Source organism: Otolemur garnettii, unplaced genomic scaffold, assembly GCF_000181295.1.
Source record: "Otolemur garnettii isolate 467f Iridium unplaced genomic scaffold, OtoGar3 scaffold00025, whole genome shotgun sequence".
NCBI classification, from domain to species: Eukaryota; Metazoa; Chordata; class Mammalia; order Primates; family Galagidae; genus Otolemur; species Otolemur garnettii.
In genome coordinates, this window is record NW_003852420.1 from 2,187,362 (window position 1) to 2,205,292 (window position 17,931).

Here is a 17,931-nt window from a genome sequence, read left to right on the forward strand (position 1 = left end):
CTCTCTTGAGGAAGGCTTGCAATGCTATAAATTTCCCTCTTAGGACTGCCTTTTAAGTATCCCAGAGGTTCTGAGAACTCGTGTCTTCATTGCCGTTTTGTTCTAAAAATTTGGCAATTTCCTTCTTGATGTCATCTCTGACCCATCTATGATTCAGCATAAGTTTATTTAGCTTCCATGTTTTTGTATGAGTCTGCAGATTCCTGATATTACTGAGTTCTACTTTTATTCCATGATGGTCCGAGAAGATGCATGGAATATTTTCTTTTCTTTTAAATTTACTGAGGTTAGATTTATGGCTTAAGATGTGATCCATTTTGGAGTATGTTCCATGGACTGATGAGAAAAATGTGTATTCATTTTTGTTAGGATGAAATGTTCTGTAGATGTTTGTTAGATCCAAAAGTTGAACAGTTAATTTTAAATCTATAATTCTTTGCTAAGCTTCTTATTGATCTATCCAACACTGCCAAAGGAATATTAAAATATCTGACTATGATGGAACTGGGAGAGATCTAGTTGCTCATGCCCGTTATAGTATCTCTTATAAATTGAGGTGCATTCTGGTTGGGTGCATAGATATTGATAATTGAGATCTCATCATATTGAGTATTACCCTCAAGAAATATAAAATGGCCATCCTCATCCTTGCTTACTTTTGTTGGTTTAAACCCTATTGTATCTGCAAATAAAATTGCAATGTTTTTTTTTCTGCTTTCCATTTGCCTGGAATATAGATGACCATCCCTTCACCCGGAGCCTATATTTATCTTTTAAAGTAAGATGCAATTCTTGAATACAGCAGATGTCTGGTCTGAGTTTCTGTATCCAATCAGCCAATCTATGCCTCTTAAGAGGACAATTTAAACCATTCAAATTTATTGAAATTATTGATAAGCTTGGTACAATTTTGGGTATCTAGTTGCTCGAAGGTCCAGTGGACATTTTTCATCCTTTCACCACTGTGGAAGTTGGAATTTGATCCAAAGTTCCTGAGTGAGTTTATTTTTATGGTGAAGGATTGCAGTGGTCATTATGGAGGATAGGTTTGAGAATCTCCTGGAGAGCTGGTTTAATTATGGCAAATTTCTTCAACATGTGAATGTCGTTAAATTTCTCCATCATAGATGAAACTCAGTTTAGCTGGATACAGGATCATGGGTTGAAAGTTGTCTTGTTTTTGTAGATTAAAAGTTGATGACCATCCTCTTCTACCCTGAAAGCTTTCAGTAGAGAGATCTGTAGTCATTCTAATACTCTTCTCCTTGTAAGTTATGGTTTTCTTACGTCTAGCTGCTTTCACAATTTTCTCTTTTATATTAACTTCAGTGAGTTTAATTATGATGTACCTAGGGGATGTCTATTTGGGTTGAGTCATGCTGGGGTTCTGAAACTGTCATCTGAATTTCAGAGTCTCTTTACATGTCTGGAAAGTCCTCTTTCATAATTTCATGAAGAAGAGCCTCTGTGTTTTGTGAAGTGATTTCCTCGCCTTCAGGGATTCCTATAAGGCAAATATTAGTTTTCTTTGAATTATCCTAGAGCTCTCTGAGAGAATGATCCATTTTTGCTCTCCATTTCTCTTCATTTTTGAGTACTTCGGCACGTTCCCATGCTTTGTCTTCAATGTCAGAGATCCTTTCTTCTGCCTGCCCCACTCTGTTAGCAAGAGATTCTACCAAATTTTTCAGATCTTTGAGGGCTGCAAACTCTTGCCTCAAAGTGTCAAAATGTTTGGTCATTTTATCTTTGAAATCATTAAGTTCTTGAGACATCTTTTGAATAATTTCTTGAAATTCTGATTGCCTCTTGTCCTCCATTCTGTTGATCTTGTTTTCTATCCACACTCTGAACTTTATTTCTGATATCTTATCCATTTGCTTATGAATGGGATCTTGTGGTGTATCTATCATATCATTCCTTGAGGAGTTGATCTACTCTGATTATTCATGTTGCCATAGTTTTTCCAGAGTTTCTGCCCCATGTTTATTTTTCACCGTTTGCTAGATGGGCAGATAAGGTGAAATTGGATTGGGAATTCCTAGGGTTGTGGTTAACCAGCCCTTTGTCAAGGATCTGGGACTGATGGCTGCAGCTTTTTCCCTATGGCTTTACAAAAGACCTGTATAATATTACAGTCTGAGGCTGAGTAAACCTGCTTGATGTGGTGGGGTTAGGTGGCTCTGTCTTGTGCGTAGCTGGTTCTTCTCTGAGTCTACTGGATCAGTGACTCTGGTAGAGTCTTATCTGTGGAGAGATACAAGCTATTAAGACAGCCCACCCCCTGTGGATGTCTATTGGAGGAGACAAATGAACGCTTCTGGTTCCTACACAACCAAGGTATCAACTGAGGGGGCCATGGGAAATTGGTCTAGGTTAGGAGTTCCAAACCAATAGACCCAGTCTGTATGAACTCTCAAGTGGGAGAGTTCAAAAGGTCTCTAGCAACTAGAAGGCAGAGGTCTACTAGCTGCTCAAATTTGGATCCCTCCAATGCTCTGTGCAGTCAAAAAGGCTTGCCCGGTAGCAGGGTTTGCTCCTCTTTTACGCCTAGTCACTGGTGGCCCAGCAGGACTCAAGTCCTGCTCTCTACAGTGAGCTAGTATACTGGAGTTTGTGCCTGTCAGAGTCAATGAAAGGTCAATGGCCCTGCAGCCCAACCACTACCCTCTGCTGCCAACAGGTTGAGGGATCTGAGGCCTGCCCGCCTCAAGTATTCAGTAGGCACTGGCTAGTGTTCCACTTGGTCTCAGTCTAATCCTGAGAGTAGCAGGTCAGCAAATACTTTTCTCCTACAGTCACTGAGCCTTTGTCTCTGCCACTCTGCAGCATTGGTATCCCTATAGAGTGAGTTCTGGTTTCCTCTGGGAGATCGCAGAGTTGGGGAGGTGTCTCTTCAAAATTAGACCCGGCTGGGCTCACTCTATTGTGGTTGGATCTTTGTGGGAAGTGACCCTGTGTAGCTCCCAGGGTGACTGCCGCAGGCACGTAGTTCTGACTGTTGGAGCAACTCTGGAGCGCAGGTACAGGGATTCAGCAGCAGGGCTGGGGAGCCTGCAGCAATTCTGGCAGTCCCTGGCACCAGGTGTCTTCAGCAAGGAGCGCTCAGCTCAGGAGTCTGGTTGGGAGGGGGCATGGCACAGAGGCTGGGAGCCCCACCAGCCCAGGGAGTGTCGGCTCTGGTAGTCACAGGCAGGATGGCCCTTCCTTCTTTTCTATCCTTCAGAATTCTGATTATACATATAGGCCTCTTATGGCAGCCCGACAGATCACTAGTGATTTATAGACTTAAAAAGGTAGGAGCACAGGTACAGGGATCAGCAGCAGGGCTGGGGAGGCTGCAGCAATTCTGGCAGTCCTTGGCGCCCAGTGTCTTCAGCAAGGAGAGCACTCTGCTCAGGAGTTTGGTCAGGCGCGGGGTGGGGGTGGTGGGGTGGGGGAGTGCGGGGGTGGTGTCACTGAGCTCAGGAGTCTGTTTGGGCGGGGACTGGCTCAGAGGCTGGGAGGGTGTGGAGAGGCGGGGGAACGTTGTCCGGAGATTGCCAGTGGTTCTGGTAGTCTCGGGCTGGGTGGACGTGTGGGGGAGGGGGGACCGAACACTGGGAGCACAAGCAGGTATTGCCGGCTCTGGCAGTCACAGGCGGGCTGGCAGGGGTGGGGGGCTGGGGGGGTGCAGCCCAAGGCGCCCAGGCTCTGGCAGTCAGCTAGGCTCCTGGAGCTTAGCCCAGAGAGCACTGGCTCTGGCAGTCACAGACAGGCCAGCTGGTCCGGGTAGCGCAACCTGGGGCCGCTGGCCCTGGTGGTTCCAGGCAGGCCAGATGTGGGGATTGTAACCTGGGGCACGCGGTCTCTGGCAGTCCCAGGCAGGCTAGCCAGGTGCAGGGAGCTCAGCCCAGGGTGCACAGGCTCTGGTGGTCACAGGCAGGTGGCCTGTGAGGGGGGGTGAGGGGGCGGCTCTGGCAGACACAAGCAGGCCAGCCGTTTGCGGGGGGCCAGGCGAGATGGGGGACCAGGTGTAGGGAGCACAGCCTGGGGACTGCTGGCTCCAGCAGTCACAGGCAGCCTGCAGCAGGGCGCTTGGTCTGGCAGGGGTGGGGGACTATGCTCTATAGCCTTCTCTCATAGTCTATGCAGACAAGGGGGACTGGGAGTTCAGAATGGTAGTGAGAAGGTTCGTTCAAATTTTCTGCCTGGGAGAGAATGTTCGGAGTCTCTCAGCATTCCTCTAGGGAAATAGACCCCACTTCCTATAGCTCTCACATGTGGGGTGAGGCAGTAGGTCCCCAGTTCATTGGCTCACCTGGAGAAAACCTGTGGAAATTGGCTTTCTTAGAGTCATAGCCTGCCTCAGCTTCACTCTTCTCTCTCAGCTGGGCTCCCAGTCTTTAGCTTAATTGGGTATTTTCTGGACTTTATCCGTTCTTCTGGATGGGAGCTTCTGTTGGAGGCTGACTCCAGTCCGCCATCTTGCCCCTCCCTGTCACTGGTCTTATTAACAATAAAATCTTTAGTGTTGGAATGATTAGAAGAACAGAAACAAAAAATAGAATGTGGGAAACTAACAAGCAGGCAGCAAGTTCAAGGAATCCATTACTAGCTGGCTGAAGTGATGGATTATTGTAGTAACTGCTTGCCATTACTATTTGCTTACTCAAATTACTTAGGCGATGTGATGGTTAATTATCTTATAGGCTATTTGGAATCTTTGAAAATAAGTATTTCCTAATTATCGGTATCCTTTTATTCGCTTTGTTTTGTTAAAACCTGCTGTGCAAGGCTTAAGATGATTCCTCTGGGACATACCACAGTTCTTTACTTATCACAGTGAAAATGAATCTTGGAGTTATGTATATATATGTCTGTTGTATCAAGGCTTAGATACATGTAAGGGTATATGTTTGGGCATCTCTAGATGTACACACTAATTTTGGGTAGATCCAGGTATTCTGTTAGACAGGAATACTAAATCTCAAGACATTCACTTAATTTTAAACTCTTTTAACCTGATTAAATAGGTCTTCTGACATAAACTGAGAACAATGTTAATCCAAGATGAATTTTAATATTTTCCACTGTGAAGTCAACTATTTTTACTTTTTATTGTGTTTTGCCTATTTTACTTGTTAGTTATGGCAAATTATATGGCAGCATTTCCATTGGTCAAATTTCTAATTTGTTGAAAAGTTTAAAAGAATTTTTGAGCATGATAGTCATCTTATTTTGAGGTAAATCTGGAATTATATTTCTATGCAAGACTTTTTTGTCAATTTCCTTACAATATTACTTATATTAATTTTATTGAATAAGTGGGAAGTGACACTGAATTTTTAAAATAATTTTTCTTTTGTTAGCTTTTTAGTTGGAGAAGGAGCCCACAGATGGGCAGTAGATCATGGAATACCCTCTTGCCCTCCTAACATCATGACTACAAGTGAGTAAGAATTTTTAAAAAATTAAGCTAAATGAGTACATATGCCTGCAAGTATAGCATTACTCCTATTATGACCCATATATAACAGATATTTAGGAAAGAAAGCTTATGTGTTGAAATATTTACAGTTAAAATGTATGTAGGAAGTTATTTGATTTTAAGAGACCTTTATATTCCTAAGGTCTACTTGTTGCTTTCTCATGCTTTTATATAAGTATATACTTTTATATAAGTATTGCTAAGAGTGCCTTTAGGTTATTTAAAGTAATTACTACTAATAAAATCACAATACCACCCTCCAAAGAGAGAAAAAGAGAGAGAGAAAAGAAAAATAAGTCAGCATTTAATTGTTCTTGAGCTGATGTCAGAGTAAGGGAAAGAAAAATAAAGGTGTCACTAGGTAAAAGTTAAAACAGAAAAATATTTGTCACTAATATGGCAAGGGGACCTGTGTCTTTCATCTGTGAAGAAGTTTAATTAAACTTAACTAAAAACACAAATACAAATAATAGCCCAATAGAAAAATGGTGAAAAGTCCTAAGTAGATAACATAACTAATAGAGAAATTCAAATTAGTACATGTTAAATTTGTTCTGTACTATTTTCTGAAAGAGTTAAAAAATATAATTCCTGGTAAGTGTTTGGTGATAGGAGCATAACACATTATAGTGAAAATGTAAATTGGCAGAGATTTTGAGGGACAGCTAAGCAGTATAGATAAAAGGGTTTAGGAACTACTCATTGGTTTATCTATCCAAACCCTTATATTGGAGATATAAACAAAGATTTATGTGGAAGGGTACTCAATATTATTAAGAATATAAAAACATTTGAAAAAGTCTTATGCTCAATACAGAGGAATATGAGTAAATAAATGATTATGTAATCTTATAATGAAATGTTATGAAGTAACTAGAAATTAAGACTTGTGTCTGATAATTAAATGTGATGATTAAAAAAAGAAAAATGAACTTATAAAATATGTACATGTATGTTTATATATATGTCTGTTTTTAAAAAGAAATGGTAGGTACATATTTGCAGAAAATGAGAAAGATGTTAAAAACATAACTGATCAAGTTAAATTTTTATTTTTACCAATGTAATTTGTGAATATAATTTAAATTATCAAATGAAAAACTGAAGACACATTAATGCTGAGGAAACCAAGTTGTATAAAAAGGATATGGTTATACACATATTTCATAGAAAGTATACAAGCTCAGCTCTTAATAATATATTCAATATGAATATTCATGTAGCTGAAACTTGTAATAGGAAGGCTGGAGGGAAGAGGAATGCATGTGTGGCAGTGTGGCAGGAGTATGAGAGTTCTAAATTGCCTTTAGTGCCCATCCTAATTCTGCCTTACAGTTTTTCCAGTGGAACTTGTCTTAGACTTACTATCTGTGAAACAAATCAGATCACCTGCCAGTTCCATTTTTTCTCTTGGAGATATGCCACCTGGCCCCTTCCATTGTAGACTGCTTATTATTGTAGACAAACTTGGCCTGCTGTGTAACTAACTGTCATCTTGGCCTTCACTTCTCTTTACCTTGAGATTCTTTTTGCTTCTCTTCAGTATCAGATTTTCTGTGTCCTTGATCTCACGTGTTTTTCTTTCTTGTCTTAGTTTGTCTCACTTTGTCTCACAGAGTCTCACTTTGGAGCCACCCTCTCCATGGCGGCACAGCTTACACCAACCTCCAACTTTTGGGCTTAGGCGATTCTCTTGCCTCTGCCTCAGCCTCCCCAGTAGCTGGGACTACAGGCACCCGCCAGAGCGCTGGGCTGTTTTTTGTTGCAGTTTGGTCAGAGCCCGGTTCCACCCTGCCACCCTTGGTCTATGGGGCCGGCACCCTACTCACTGAGCCACAGGTGCCACGCATTATCTTATCATCTGGTTTTCAGTCTTGCTATTATGTAAGACTCCTAGTTTTTGTAGTATATTTTTTCCCCTTTGGAAGGAAGCTCTTAATTCCCATGTTTGGATTATCTTTCAGTGAAGCATCTTAAGGCAGGGTTTTTTTTTTTTTTTTCCCCACTCTCTGCTGAGTACTTATTTAGCACTTTTGTCTGGAAATTCAAGTGTTCAGTTTTGGGGAAATTAAAGAAGTTGTGGAGTATTTTCTTTCATATTTTCTGTTTTATTTTTCCAATTTTTATTAATTAGATGTTGGATATTGTGCTCCAGTCTCCTGTATCTTTTTCAAAACTTTTTTTCTTCTTTTTAAATTCTCTATTTTTTTCTCCTTCTAGGGAGTTGTTTAAATCTTTTTTTCTTCATTAAATTTATTTTTGGTAGGGTTTTAGTAAGATATGGAAATAAACTTATATGTTTAGTTTGCCAATTTACTTCAGATCATTTACATTAAAGGGTATTGTAAAATGCATGACTAGATTTTGTAGGATGACAAAAATGTTTTTCACTATGCACTAGTATTTTATGATCATAACAAGAAAAACATAACATACCATAGATTTCTTGAAACTTGTGTAATCAACTAGCAAGAAATGTTCTCTGAGTAAATCAGATATTTGAATGTAAAGTGATATATGAATTCTATTCTCTACAAAAAAGAATGGTATTGACCTATAATGAATTACAACTATCATGTATATTAAAAAACCCAGATACCACCTTCTATTGGGCTATTTGTCTAATCCTCAGTAAAAATTAGTTTGTGTATTAGTGATAGATAGTAAATGATGTGCTTTGTTCCATATTACCTTTTGGGGGCACGTAATTTTTAACTTTTTAATCTTTTTGAATGTTCCAGAATATTTTAGAATATCTTTCTAAGATTTTTTTATTCTAAAAGAACTTGTTAAACCTTCAATATTTTCATATGTACTTCATTATGTATGAATATTTTCATAAAAATATTTATGGATTTATTATTTCATTCATGTATTTCAGTGTTTTCATATGTACTTATTATATATATATATAGAGAGAGAGAGAGAGAGTGTTTATATATGCCAGATATACTGGCTATATATGTGCCAGATATGGCATGTATATATCTGAATTTCTTTTTTTTTCTTTTTTTTTTTTTGAGACAGTACCTCAAGCTGTCCCCCTGGGTAGAATGCTGTGGCATCACAGCTCACAGCAAACCTCCAACTCCTGGGCTCAAGGGAGTCAGTCTCCTGCCTCAGCCTCCCAAGTAGCTGGGACCACAGGTGCCTGCTACAATGCCCGGCTATTTTTTGATTGCAGTTGTCTTTGTTTGGCGGGCCTGGGCTGGATTTGAACCCGCCAGCTCAGGTGTATGTGACTGGTGCCTTAGCCACTTGAGCCACAGGCGCCGAACCTATATCTGAATTTCTGTCTGGCGCCACAACAACTTTGAACTCCTGGGCTCAAACAATCCTTCTGTCTCAGCATCCTGAGTAGCTGGGACTATAGGCATTCACTGTTGTGTACCAGCATGAGAGAGGAGAATTCCTCTCTTGACTGGGCACAAGGAGGGAGAGTTGACCTGAGTGGAAAGGTGGGAAATGAAGGAGAGGGACACACACAAGAACAAAACAACACATAAGACGAGAGATAGGATGATGTTGGGAGGACTGATGCAGCTGATGACTGCAGCCAGCACCTGAACTGTGTTAACAGCTTTATTTATACAGTGTCTTAACAAGGTTGGGTAAATCTTAGCACATGGTGTAGAGATCATCCTGAAAGAGGAATAACTGTGTGTTTGTGGATAACAAGAAAAGTATGCTTGGGCTCCATGACTTCTGGCAGGTGGAAAGAATGTTGTTAAAGGAGAAGCAGCTGGTGGTTGTTCCTGAATGCCCCTCCTGGCTGTGAGGGCCCTATTACCCATAGTATGTTCCCTACAGTCCACCACAATGTCTGGCTAATTTTTGTATTTTTGGTAGAAATAGGAGTCTTGTTCTTGCTCAGTCTGGTCTAAACTCCAGAGCTCAAGCAGTCCTTTTGGGTTTGCCTCCTGAGGTGTAAGCCACTATACCCAACCTGGCCTCTTCTGTTTTTAATGTAAGTGTTTATAGCTGTAAAGTTTATTCTCACCATACTTTTGCTGTTCTTCAGAAGTTTTGATATCTTGTGTGTTCATTCTTTTTTTTTTTTTTTTTTGTAGAGACAGAGTCTCACTTTATCGCCCTTGGTAGAGTGCCGTGGCATCACACTGCTCTCAGCTATCTCCAACTCCTGGGCTTAGGCAATTCTCTTGCCTCAGCCTCCCAAGTAGCTGGGACTATAGGTGCCTGCCACAATGCCTGGCTATTTTTTTTGTTGCAGTTTGACCAGGGCCAGGTTTGAACCCACCACCCTCAGTATGTGGGGCCGGTGCCCAACCCACTGAGCCACAGGCGCCACCCTTGTGTGGTCATTCTTATTCATGTCTAAGTATTTTCTAATTTCTTTTTCTACTGAAATTTCTTTTTGTGTTTTATTTAATTTTCACAGAGTTGTGTATTTTCTACTTTTCCTTCTGTTATTGATTTCTAAGACTTTCCTTGTTGTTTTTGGAGAAGGTACTTTAAATTCTCAGCTTGTCGTGGGAGTCTCTGCCACAGAAGCCTCCAATTTTCCTGGCTCTGGGCTTATGGCATTCCTTGATGCCACTAAACATACACAGGTGTGCTACTGTTGGTAAAAACTCCTAGTGCAGCAATACCTTTAGTTCGCAGTTTACCCCCAGAGTTTACCTTGGTATTTCCTGTAAGATTTTTATGACTTTAAGATGGTATTTTTAATATCTTACCCAAAATTTTTAGTAATATTCGATGAGAGAATTATCCTGAATAAGTTAATTTGCCATTATCAGAATACTTCTAACACCTCTTCAGTATGTATTTCAGTTCTTATCACCTGAATATGATTGGCTGTTAAAATCTGTATATCAAATTTAAAATTTTTGGTAAATTAGTTTATTTATTGGCGTTCTATTTGTTTTTCAAGTCTGCCTGGTCATTTTTATCACTCTGTTGGTACCTCTACCCTGATATCTTCTTTTATTGCTTTGTGCATAAACATGTCTTATAGTCTGTACCTGATTATTCTAGTATCTGAGGTCTCTGCAGGTCAAATTATGCTTTCTGATATTTGGCTGAATTCTATTCTTTTTATTCTTGGGGATATTTTGTGCATTTTTATTTTGAGAAGCTAAGCCAATTTTATTGTCTGTCATTACGTTATACAAAAATCTAGATTTGTACAGAAAAAAGCCAAGTGAATACAAAAGAAATAATTTACATTTGCTGTTTATTTTTTCCATGATAGTAGGATGATAACCATTTCAAAGCACATGTGTCTGGCTGTAGAGTGGGATTTGTTCACTGGCTAAAGCCTGCCGTAAAAGTAAGGCTTTCAGTGTCTCTGTATCCTCTACTCTACTGGCTTTTGACAAAAGTTTTGAAGTCTTTGAGAAAAGTCATGTACTTCTGGTGTTCCAGGGCTGTGCTGAGTTCTAACAACTCAGCTGCAAAAGTGTTGTCCACCCTAGTCCTCAAGGAAATTCATTAGATGGTCATACAAGGCCCAGTCCAGGGTACCTGTGTTGAGTGTGTAATTAGTGTCCTTCCATTCAGAATTGCTGGTGGATTGGAAACTAGCTTTCCTGATAGAGAAAATGTCACTTTCGGCCTCCTCTTATTGTCCATCCTCATCGTCTGGATAGTGGTAGTCCAGCAAAGGGCCTTCTTGCCTTCATTCTAAGTAACTGCAACCATGAAATTGGGAGTTGACATCAGTTCAGGCTCCTGTTCCTCAACTTTCTGCCCTTGTGAGGGCTCCTCTTCACCATCATATGTTGGTGGGATATTGTCGTTAATGTTGAAAGGGACAGCTATCTTTTCCCCAGCTACTTTCTGCGCTGATTTTCTTCGGTCCCATTCACTTCCAACTCCCAACCTCCAGACATCTTGGGGAGAGATTTATACTTCTGGATTTTCTTTTCCTCCTTAATTTCATCACGCAGAAATTTAATAAAAGATTTGTCCCCTTCGGTGTGCAGCACTCCGCAGCCTCAGCTACGGGCTCAGGGTCCAGGAGGCCGCTGGAGGCCCGGGCGCTTGGCCGCGGCACCAGGTGCAGTAGCTGTGGGAGCGGTGGGGTGGCTGTGGCAGGGCCTAGGGCACTATGCACACATCCGAGCAGAGGCAGCATGGTGTCAGAAGCTGTGTCTGAACACGTATAAATGCTGTTTTGTGCATTTTTTAAAAACTATGGGCACATATTAATTGAAACATGGCAATTCAGTGACACCTGAGTAAGTTAAGGTTTGTGTGTTTTTCTAGGAATATTTACATGTATGTTTGGAGGCCTTTTCAGGCACTGCCACACTGCAATTGCTTGTTTTTTCTAGGTGTCAGAGGTAATACACATTTTTCTCTTAACTTATCTGAATGTCGTCTTTAATCATGAATTTTCTAGGAAGACTTTTCTTCTTTTATATCTGGAGACAAGGCTGAGACTTGTAAGTTTTCTGTTTCTTTGTAAATGGTGTAAATTATTCTTTCTTAGTTCACTGGGTGTGTCAACCTTTGAAATTCTCTCCCTTTTTTGGTGGATAATCTCCAATATATTTTTTAATGCTGATTTTTTCTCAAGTTTCATCTCCTGTCCTTTGTGCACAGAGATTCTTAAAGCACATTTGGAGGTGGCATGTGTTGACAGATACCCTCTAGGTAGTGTCTGCCTTCAGGACTCATTTATTTCTCTGGGTTTTATCTTAATATTTATACTTTAGGTTATTACTCTTCTTCCCCTATACCTCAGTTTATATTGAAAAGACTTTAACATCCTTAAGGATTTTGTTCTGGGAAGGCTCTTCAGGATATCATATTTGCCTTGTTATTGTAATATCTCTCAAATTATATTTTTAATGTTTCTTTTATAGGATTCAGTTTAGCTGCATTTAAAAGAAACAAGAGGAAACTAGAACTGGCAGAAAGGGTGGAAACAGATTTCATTCAACTAAAGAAAAGAAGACAATCAAGTGAAAAGGTCAGGAGGTGTTTGGAGTATTAATAATGAATTTATCATAATGATATCTCTAATCTGCATTTAGGTGTATAAGCTTGAGAACAGTATGATCCTGTAGAATTAAATGCATGCCACATATGTAAAGTTTTTCAGTACTTACATGAGGTCCTACGATTAAGTTTGTGAATTTGTCATGGTCCGCTTATGTTGGCAGCATTGTACAAAGAGTTAGTAAGGTTTCATAATTTGGGCATATCATTGTCTCACTGCAGTGTTTATTACTGAGTGTTTTTTTTTTTTTCTGTGCTGTTTAAATGTCTTGTTAAGCTTGGCAAGAGTAGAAGTAAAATCAGAAACATGTTAGTCCAAGTTTATGGGGATAATGCCATGGAAGAAAACAGTAATGTACAAAGGGGTTAAACATTTTTCTGAGGGCAGAGAAAGCATCACTGATAGAGGTCAGGGTGGCCAGTAATATGCAGAACTGATGAAAACATTGCGAAAATTCATTGAATTGTGCATCAGAATCATCAGTTGACTGTGAGGAGTAGCGACAAACATCAACAGAGAAATAGTTTGGAAAATATTAAAAAATGCTGGCATGAGAAAGGTGCGACTTTTGCATTAGGAGTTAGCTCATGACATTGCCTTGGCTCATGACACTGTCTGTGAGGGAGCTTTTGGCCAGTAAACAAGTAACTGTATTAGAACACCCTCCCTACTTACCTGGTCTGGCCGTGAGTGACTTTTTCTTTACCTGAAGGTAAAGGAAATATTGAAAGGAAGAGCTTTTGATGACACTCAGGACATCAAGGGTAATATGAACAGTTCTATTGGCCATTTCAGAAGAATAGTTCCAAAATTGCTTTGAGGGGTAGACTAGTCACTGGCATTTGTGTATAGCTTTCCAAGGGGAGTACTTCAGAGGTGACTGTAGTGATACATATTCAGCAAAGAGGTATGTAGCACCCCTTCTAGGATAAGTTCATGAACTTTATTGTCACACCTTGCATTTTTAAAAAAGTAAAAAGAAACAAGTGAAATTAATTTTGTTTTATTTTTTAAATTATTATTTTAAAATATTAAGGGTATAAAAATGGTTCTGTTACATGGATACATTATATAATGCTAAAGTCAGGTCTTTTAATGTGGCCACCAGGAGAGTGTTCATAGTACCCAATAGGTAAGTTGTATCCCTGACTGTCTTCCCATCCTTCCCCCTTCTTAGCTTCTAATGTCCTGTATGTCTTTTTGTGCCCACATGTAGCCATCATTTAGCTCACACTTATTATTGAAAATATATGGTTTTTATTTTTTGAGACAGAGGCTCATTGTGTTGCCCAGGCTAGAATGTGGTGGTGTCAGCCTAGCTCATAGCAACTTCCTGGGTGCAAGCAATCCTTCTGCCTCAGCCTCTTAAGCAGTTAGGACTATATGTATGTGCTACCATGCTAGGCTAATTTTTTCTATTTTTTTGGTTGGGGGTGGGTTGGGAGGGTCTTGCTTAGCTCAGGCTGGTCTTGAACTCCTGAGCTCAAGGCCTTCTGCCTTTTCCTCCCAGAGTGCTAGGATTACAGGCATAGGCCACCATGCCCAGCCCATATGGTGTTTGTTTTTACATTCCTGAGATACTGTACTTATGATAATGGTCTTCCCTTCCATGCATGTTTCTGCAAATGACATTATTTCATTCCTTTTTGTGGATGAGTAGTACTCCATGGTGTGTGTGTATGTGATTATTGTATATACATTAACATTATCTGCTTGAGTTGATGGCCACTTAGATTGACTTTACATTTTTGCAATTGTGAATTGTGTGGCAATAAACATTGACTTACTGGTGTCTTTTTGATAAAATAATTTCTTTTCCTTTGCATAGATGCCTGATGATGAGATTTTTGGGTTGAATGGTAGATCTATTTTTAGCTCTTTTAGGAATTTTAATATTGTTTTCCATAGAGATTGTACTAGTTTTCAGTTCTACCAACAACGTGTAAACATACCTTATTGTTTTTTGACTTTTTAATAGTGGTGATTTGGACAGAGGTAAATAGTGATGTTGAACATTTTTTCATGTGTTTCTTGGCCATTTGTCTTCTTTGAAAAAATTCTTTTGCCCACTTTTAGATGCCATTTTTGCATGAAATGAGGGTAAAGAAGCAGGTTTGGGCTAGCTTCTGTATGGTCTGGTGGATCATGGCAAGGAGTTTAAATTTCATTTCAAGAATAATGGTTAGTCATTGAAGTGTTTAACGTGGGCTAGCAATGCCATCTTATTGACATCTTGCAGATTTTTCTGGGCTGCTACATGGAGGATAAATCAAAGTTGGGAAGGCAGGAATAGAAGTTAGGAGAGTCATTAGGAAGTGGGAAATGATGGTTACTTGGATTGTGGGTGATAGGAGTAGAGGTGGAGAGACATGATTATACCCAGGATGTATTTTGATGGTTTCTAGAAAGACAGACATTATTGATGCCTTAGAGACTGGGATGGAAGAGAAAGAAATTAAAAATTTTAGCTTGAGCTATTAGGTATTGACATTTACTAAAGTGAAGAGAGCTGGGGAAGTATGGCTTTCTGGTGAGGAGTTAGGTAGTGGAAATCAAGTTTTCTAAATGTATTTCCCCTTAGTGGACTCAGATTGACCAATGCTTTCCACTTTCACCATAAAACATGCTACTTGATGCCAACAATACCCTGAAACACCCAAAGCTAATGGAATACCTTTCAGTGTATCACCTGCTCTGTTCTTTTCATTTGCATTATATGCCACCAAGTCTCTCTATGTTCTTTGTTTTTAATCATTAGTGTTTTTCCTTTTATTTATGTATTTCTTACCTGAGACCTAAGAAGTAGCATATAATTTGTTATTACAAATTCAGTAAGTCTCATGTCAACTGATGAGTATTAAGTTTAAAAAGAGAGCTATCTGGATGAAAATTAAGTGTCTGAACAATAAGAGAGTGGTCTATTTAAAAACTAACTTGAAAAGACAGAGTTGTTTATAAAAAAACTGCTATAGATTTAAATAAGGGGAAACCAACTGTAAAAGATGAGAAAAAACATAAAAATAGAGAAGCATTCTGCATTCAGAGTAGTTTTTTTTTTTAAAATTAAATCATAGCTGTGTACATTAATGCAACCACGGGGTACAGTGTGGTGTTTTCATATATAATTCGAAATACTCTCATCAAACTGGTTAATGTAGCCTTCATGTCATTTTCTTAGTTATTAAGATATTCACACTCTGCTTGTAGAAAGATTCACTTGTACTCTTGTAAGATAAACCATAGAGGTGACCCCACCAATCCCCCTCCCCCCACTCACCCTGCCCTTCCTCCCTTCCCCCTCCTTATATTCTAAGGTAATAATTAGGTTATATCTTTCCTATGAAAGCTATAATTTAGTTTCAAATTAGGGCTGTGTACATTGGATACTTTTTCTTCCATTCTTGAGATACTTTACTAAGAACATTTTCCAGCTCTATCCATGTAAACATGAAGGAAGTAAAGTCTCCATCTTTCTTTAGGGCTGCATAATATTCCATTCGTAGGTCAATGGGTGCTTGGGCTTCTTCCATGACCTAGCAATTATGAATTGGGCTACAATAAACATTCTGATACAGATATCTTTGTTGTAGTGTGATGTTTGGTCTTCTGGATATATATACCTGATAAAGGAATTGTAGGATCAAATGGCAGGTCTATTTTTAGTTCTCTAAATGTTCTCCAGACATCTTTCCAAAAGGAGCGTATTAGGTTGCATTCCCACCAGCAGTGTAGAAGTGTTCCCTTTTCTCCACATCCATGCCAGCATCTCTGGTTTTGAGATTTTGTGATATGGGCTAATCTTACTGGAGTTAGGTGATATCTCAAAGTAGTTTTGATTTGCATTTCTCTGATGATTTAGGATGGTGAGCATTTTTTCATATATCTGTAGGCCATGTGCCTATCTTCTTTAGAGAAATTTCTTTTCAAGTCCCTTGCCCACCCTGAGATAGGATCGCTTGTTTTTTTCTTGCTAATACATTTGAGTTCTCTATGGATTCTGGTTATTAAACCTTTGTCGGAGACATAACCAGCAAATATCTTTTCCCATTCTGAGGGCTGTCTACTTGCTTTACTTACTGTGTTCATGGCTGTGCAGAAGCTTTTTAGTTTGATCAGGTCCCATAGTGTATTTTTGATGTTGCTTCAATTGCCTGAGGGGTCTACCTCATAAAATTTTTGCCCAGGTCGATTTTGTCAAGTGTTTTTCCTCCACTTACACTTTCTTCTAGTATTTTCATAGTTTCATGTCTTAAGTTTAAATCTTTAATCCAGTGAGAGTCTATCTAAGTTAATGGTGAAAAATGTGGGTCCAGTTTCAATCTTCTACAGGTTACCAACCAGTTAGCCCAGCACCATTTATTAAATAGGGAATCTTTTCCCCACTCAATGTTTTTAATTGACTTGTCAAAGATCAGGTAACGGTAAGTAGCTGGATTCATCTGTTGGCTCTCTATTCTGTTCAATACATCTACCTCTCTGTTTTTGTGACAGTACTGTTTTGATCACTATGGATTTATAGTATAGTCTAAGTTCTGGTAACGTGATTCCTCCTGCTTTCTTTTTATTTCTGAGTAATGTCTTGGCTATTCGAGGTTTTTTCTGATTCCATATAAAATGAAGTATTCTTTTTTCTAGATCTTTAAAGTATGACGGTGGAGCTTTAATAGGGATTACATTAAAATTATATATTGCTTTGGGTAGTATGGACATTTTAACAATGTTAATTCTTCCCAGCCATGAGCATGGTTTGTTTTTGTACTTGTTAACATTTTCAGCTATTTCATTTCTTAGAGTTTCATAGTTCTCTTTATAGAGATCTTTCACGTCCTTTGTTAGGTAAACTCCCAAATATTTCAAATTCTTTGGCACTACCGTGAATGGAATAGAGTCCTTGACTGTTTTTTCAGCTTGGCTACTGTTGGTATATATAAAGGCTACCGATTTCTGAGTGTTGATTTTGTAACCTGAGACGCTGCTGTATTCCTTGATCACTTCTAGGAGTTTAATAGTAGAATCCCTGGTATCTTCCAGATATACAGTCATATCATCTGTGAAGAGTGAAAGTTTAATCTCTTCTGACCCTATATGGATACCCTTGATCGCTTTTTCTTCTCTGACTGTGATGGCTAAAACTTCCATTACAATGTTAAAGAGCAGTGGAGACAATGGGCAACCTTGCCTGGTTCCTGATCTGAGTGGAAATGATTTCAACTGAACTCCATTCAATAGAGGTGGCCTCTATCAGTTTAAGAAATGTCCCTTATATACTGATTTTCTTGCATGTTCTGTTTCTTGCATGAACGGATGCTGGATATTATCAACAGCTTTTCTGCATCAATTGAGAGAATCATATGGTCTTTGTTTTTTAATTTGTTTATGTGATGAATTATATTTATAGATTTGCGTATGTTGACGCATCCTTGAGATCCTGGGATAAAACCCACTTGGTCGTGGTGTATAATTTTTTTTTGATGTGTTACTGGATTCTGTT

At 39.2% G+C, this 17,931-nt stretch overlaps 1 protein-coding gene and 1 pseudogene across 1 annotated transcript in view; one reads left to right on the forward strand and one right to left on the reverse strand.

Annotated features, from left to right (window-relative positions):
* Positions 1 to 17,931, forward strand: part of TASP1 (taspase 1) — a 302,109-nt gene that overhangs the window by 82,716 nt on the left and 201,462 nt on the right. The window contains exons 7-8 of the mRNA XM_003788007.3: positions 5,352 to 5,431; positions 12,304 to 12,410. Coding sequence (XP_003788055.1) covers positions 5,352 to 5,431; positions 12,304 to 12,410 — 187 coding nt within the window. The remainder of the gene's footprint in view (positions 1 to 5,351; positions 5,432 to 12,303; positions 12,411 to 17,931) is intronic.
* On the reverse strand, positions 10,796 to 12,206 carry LOC105886810 (annotated as a pseudogene).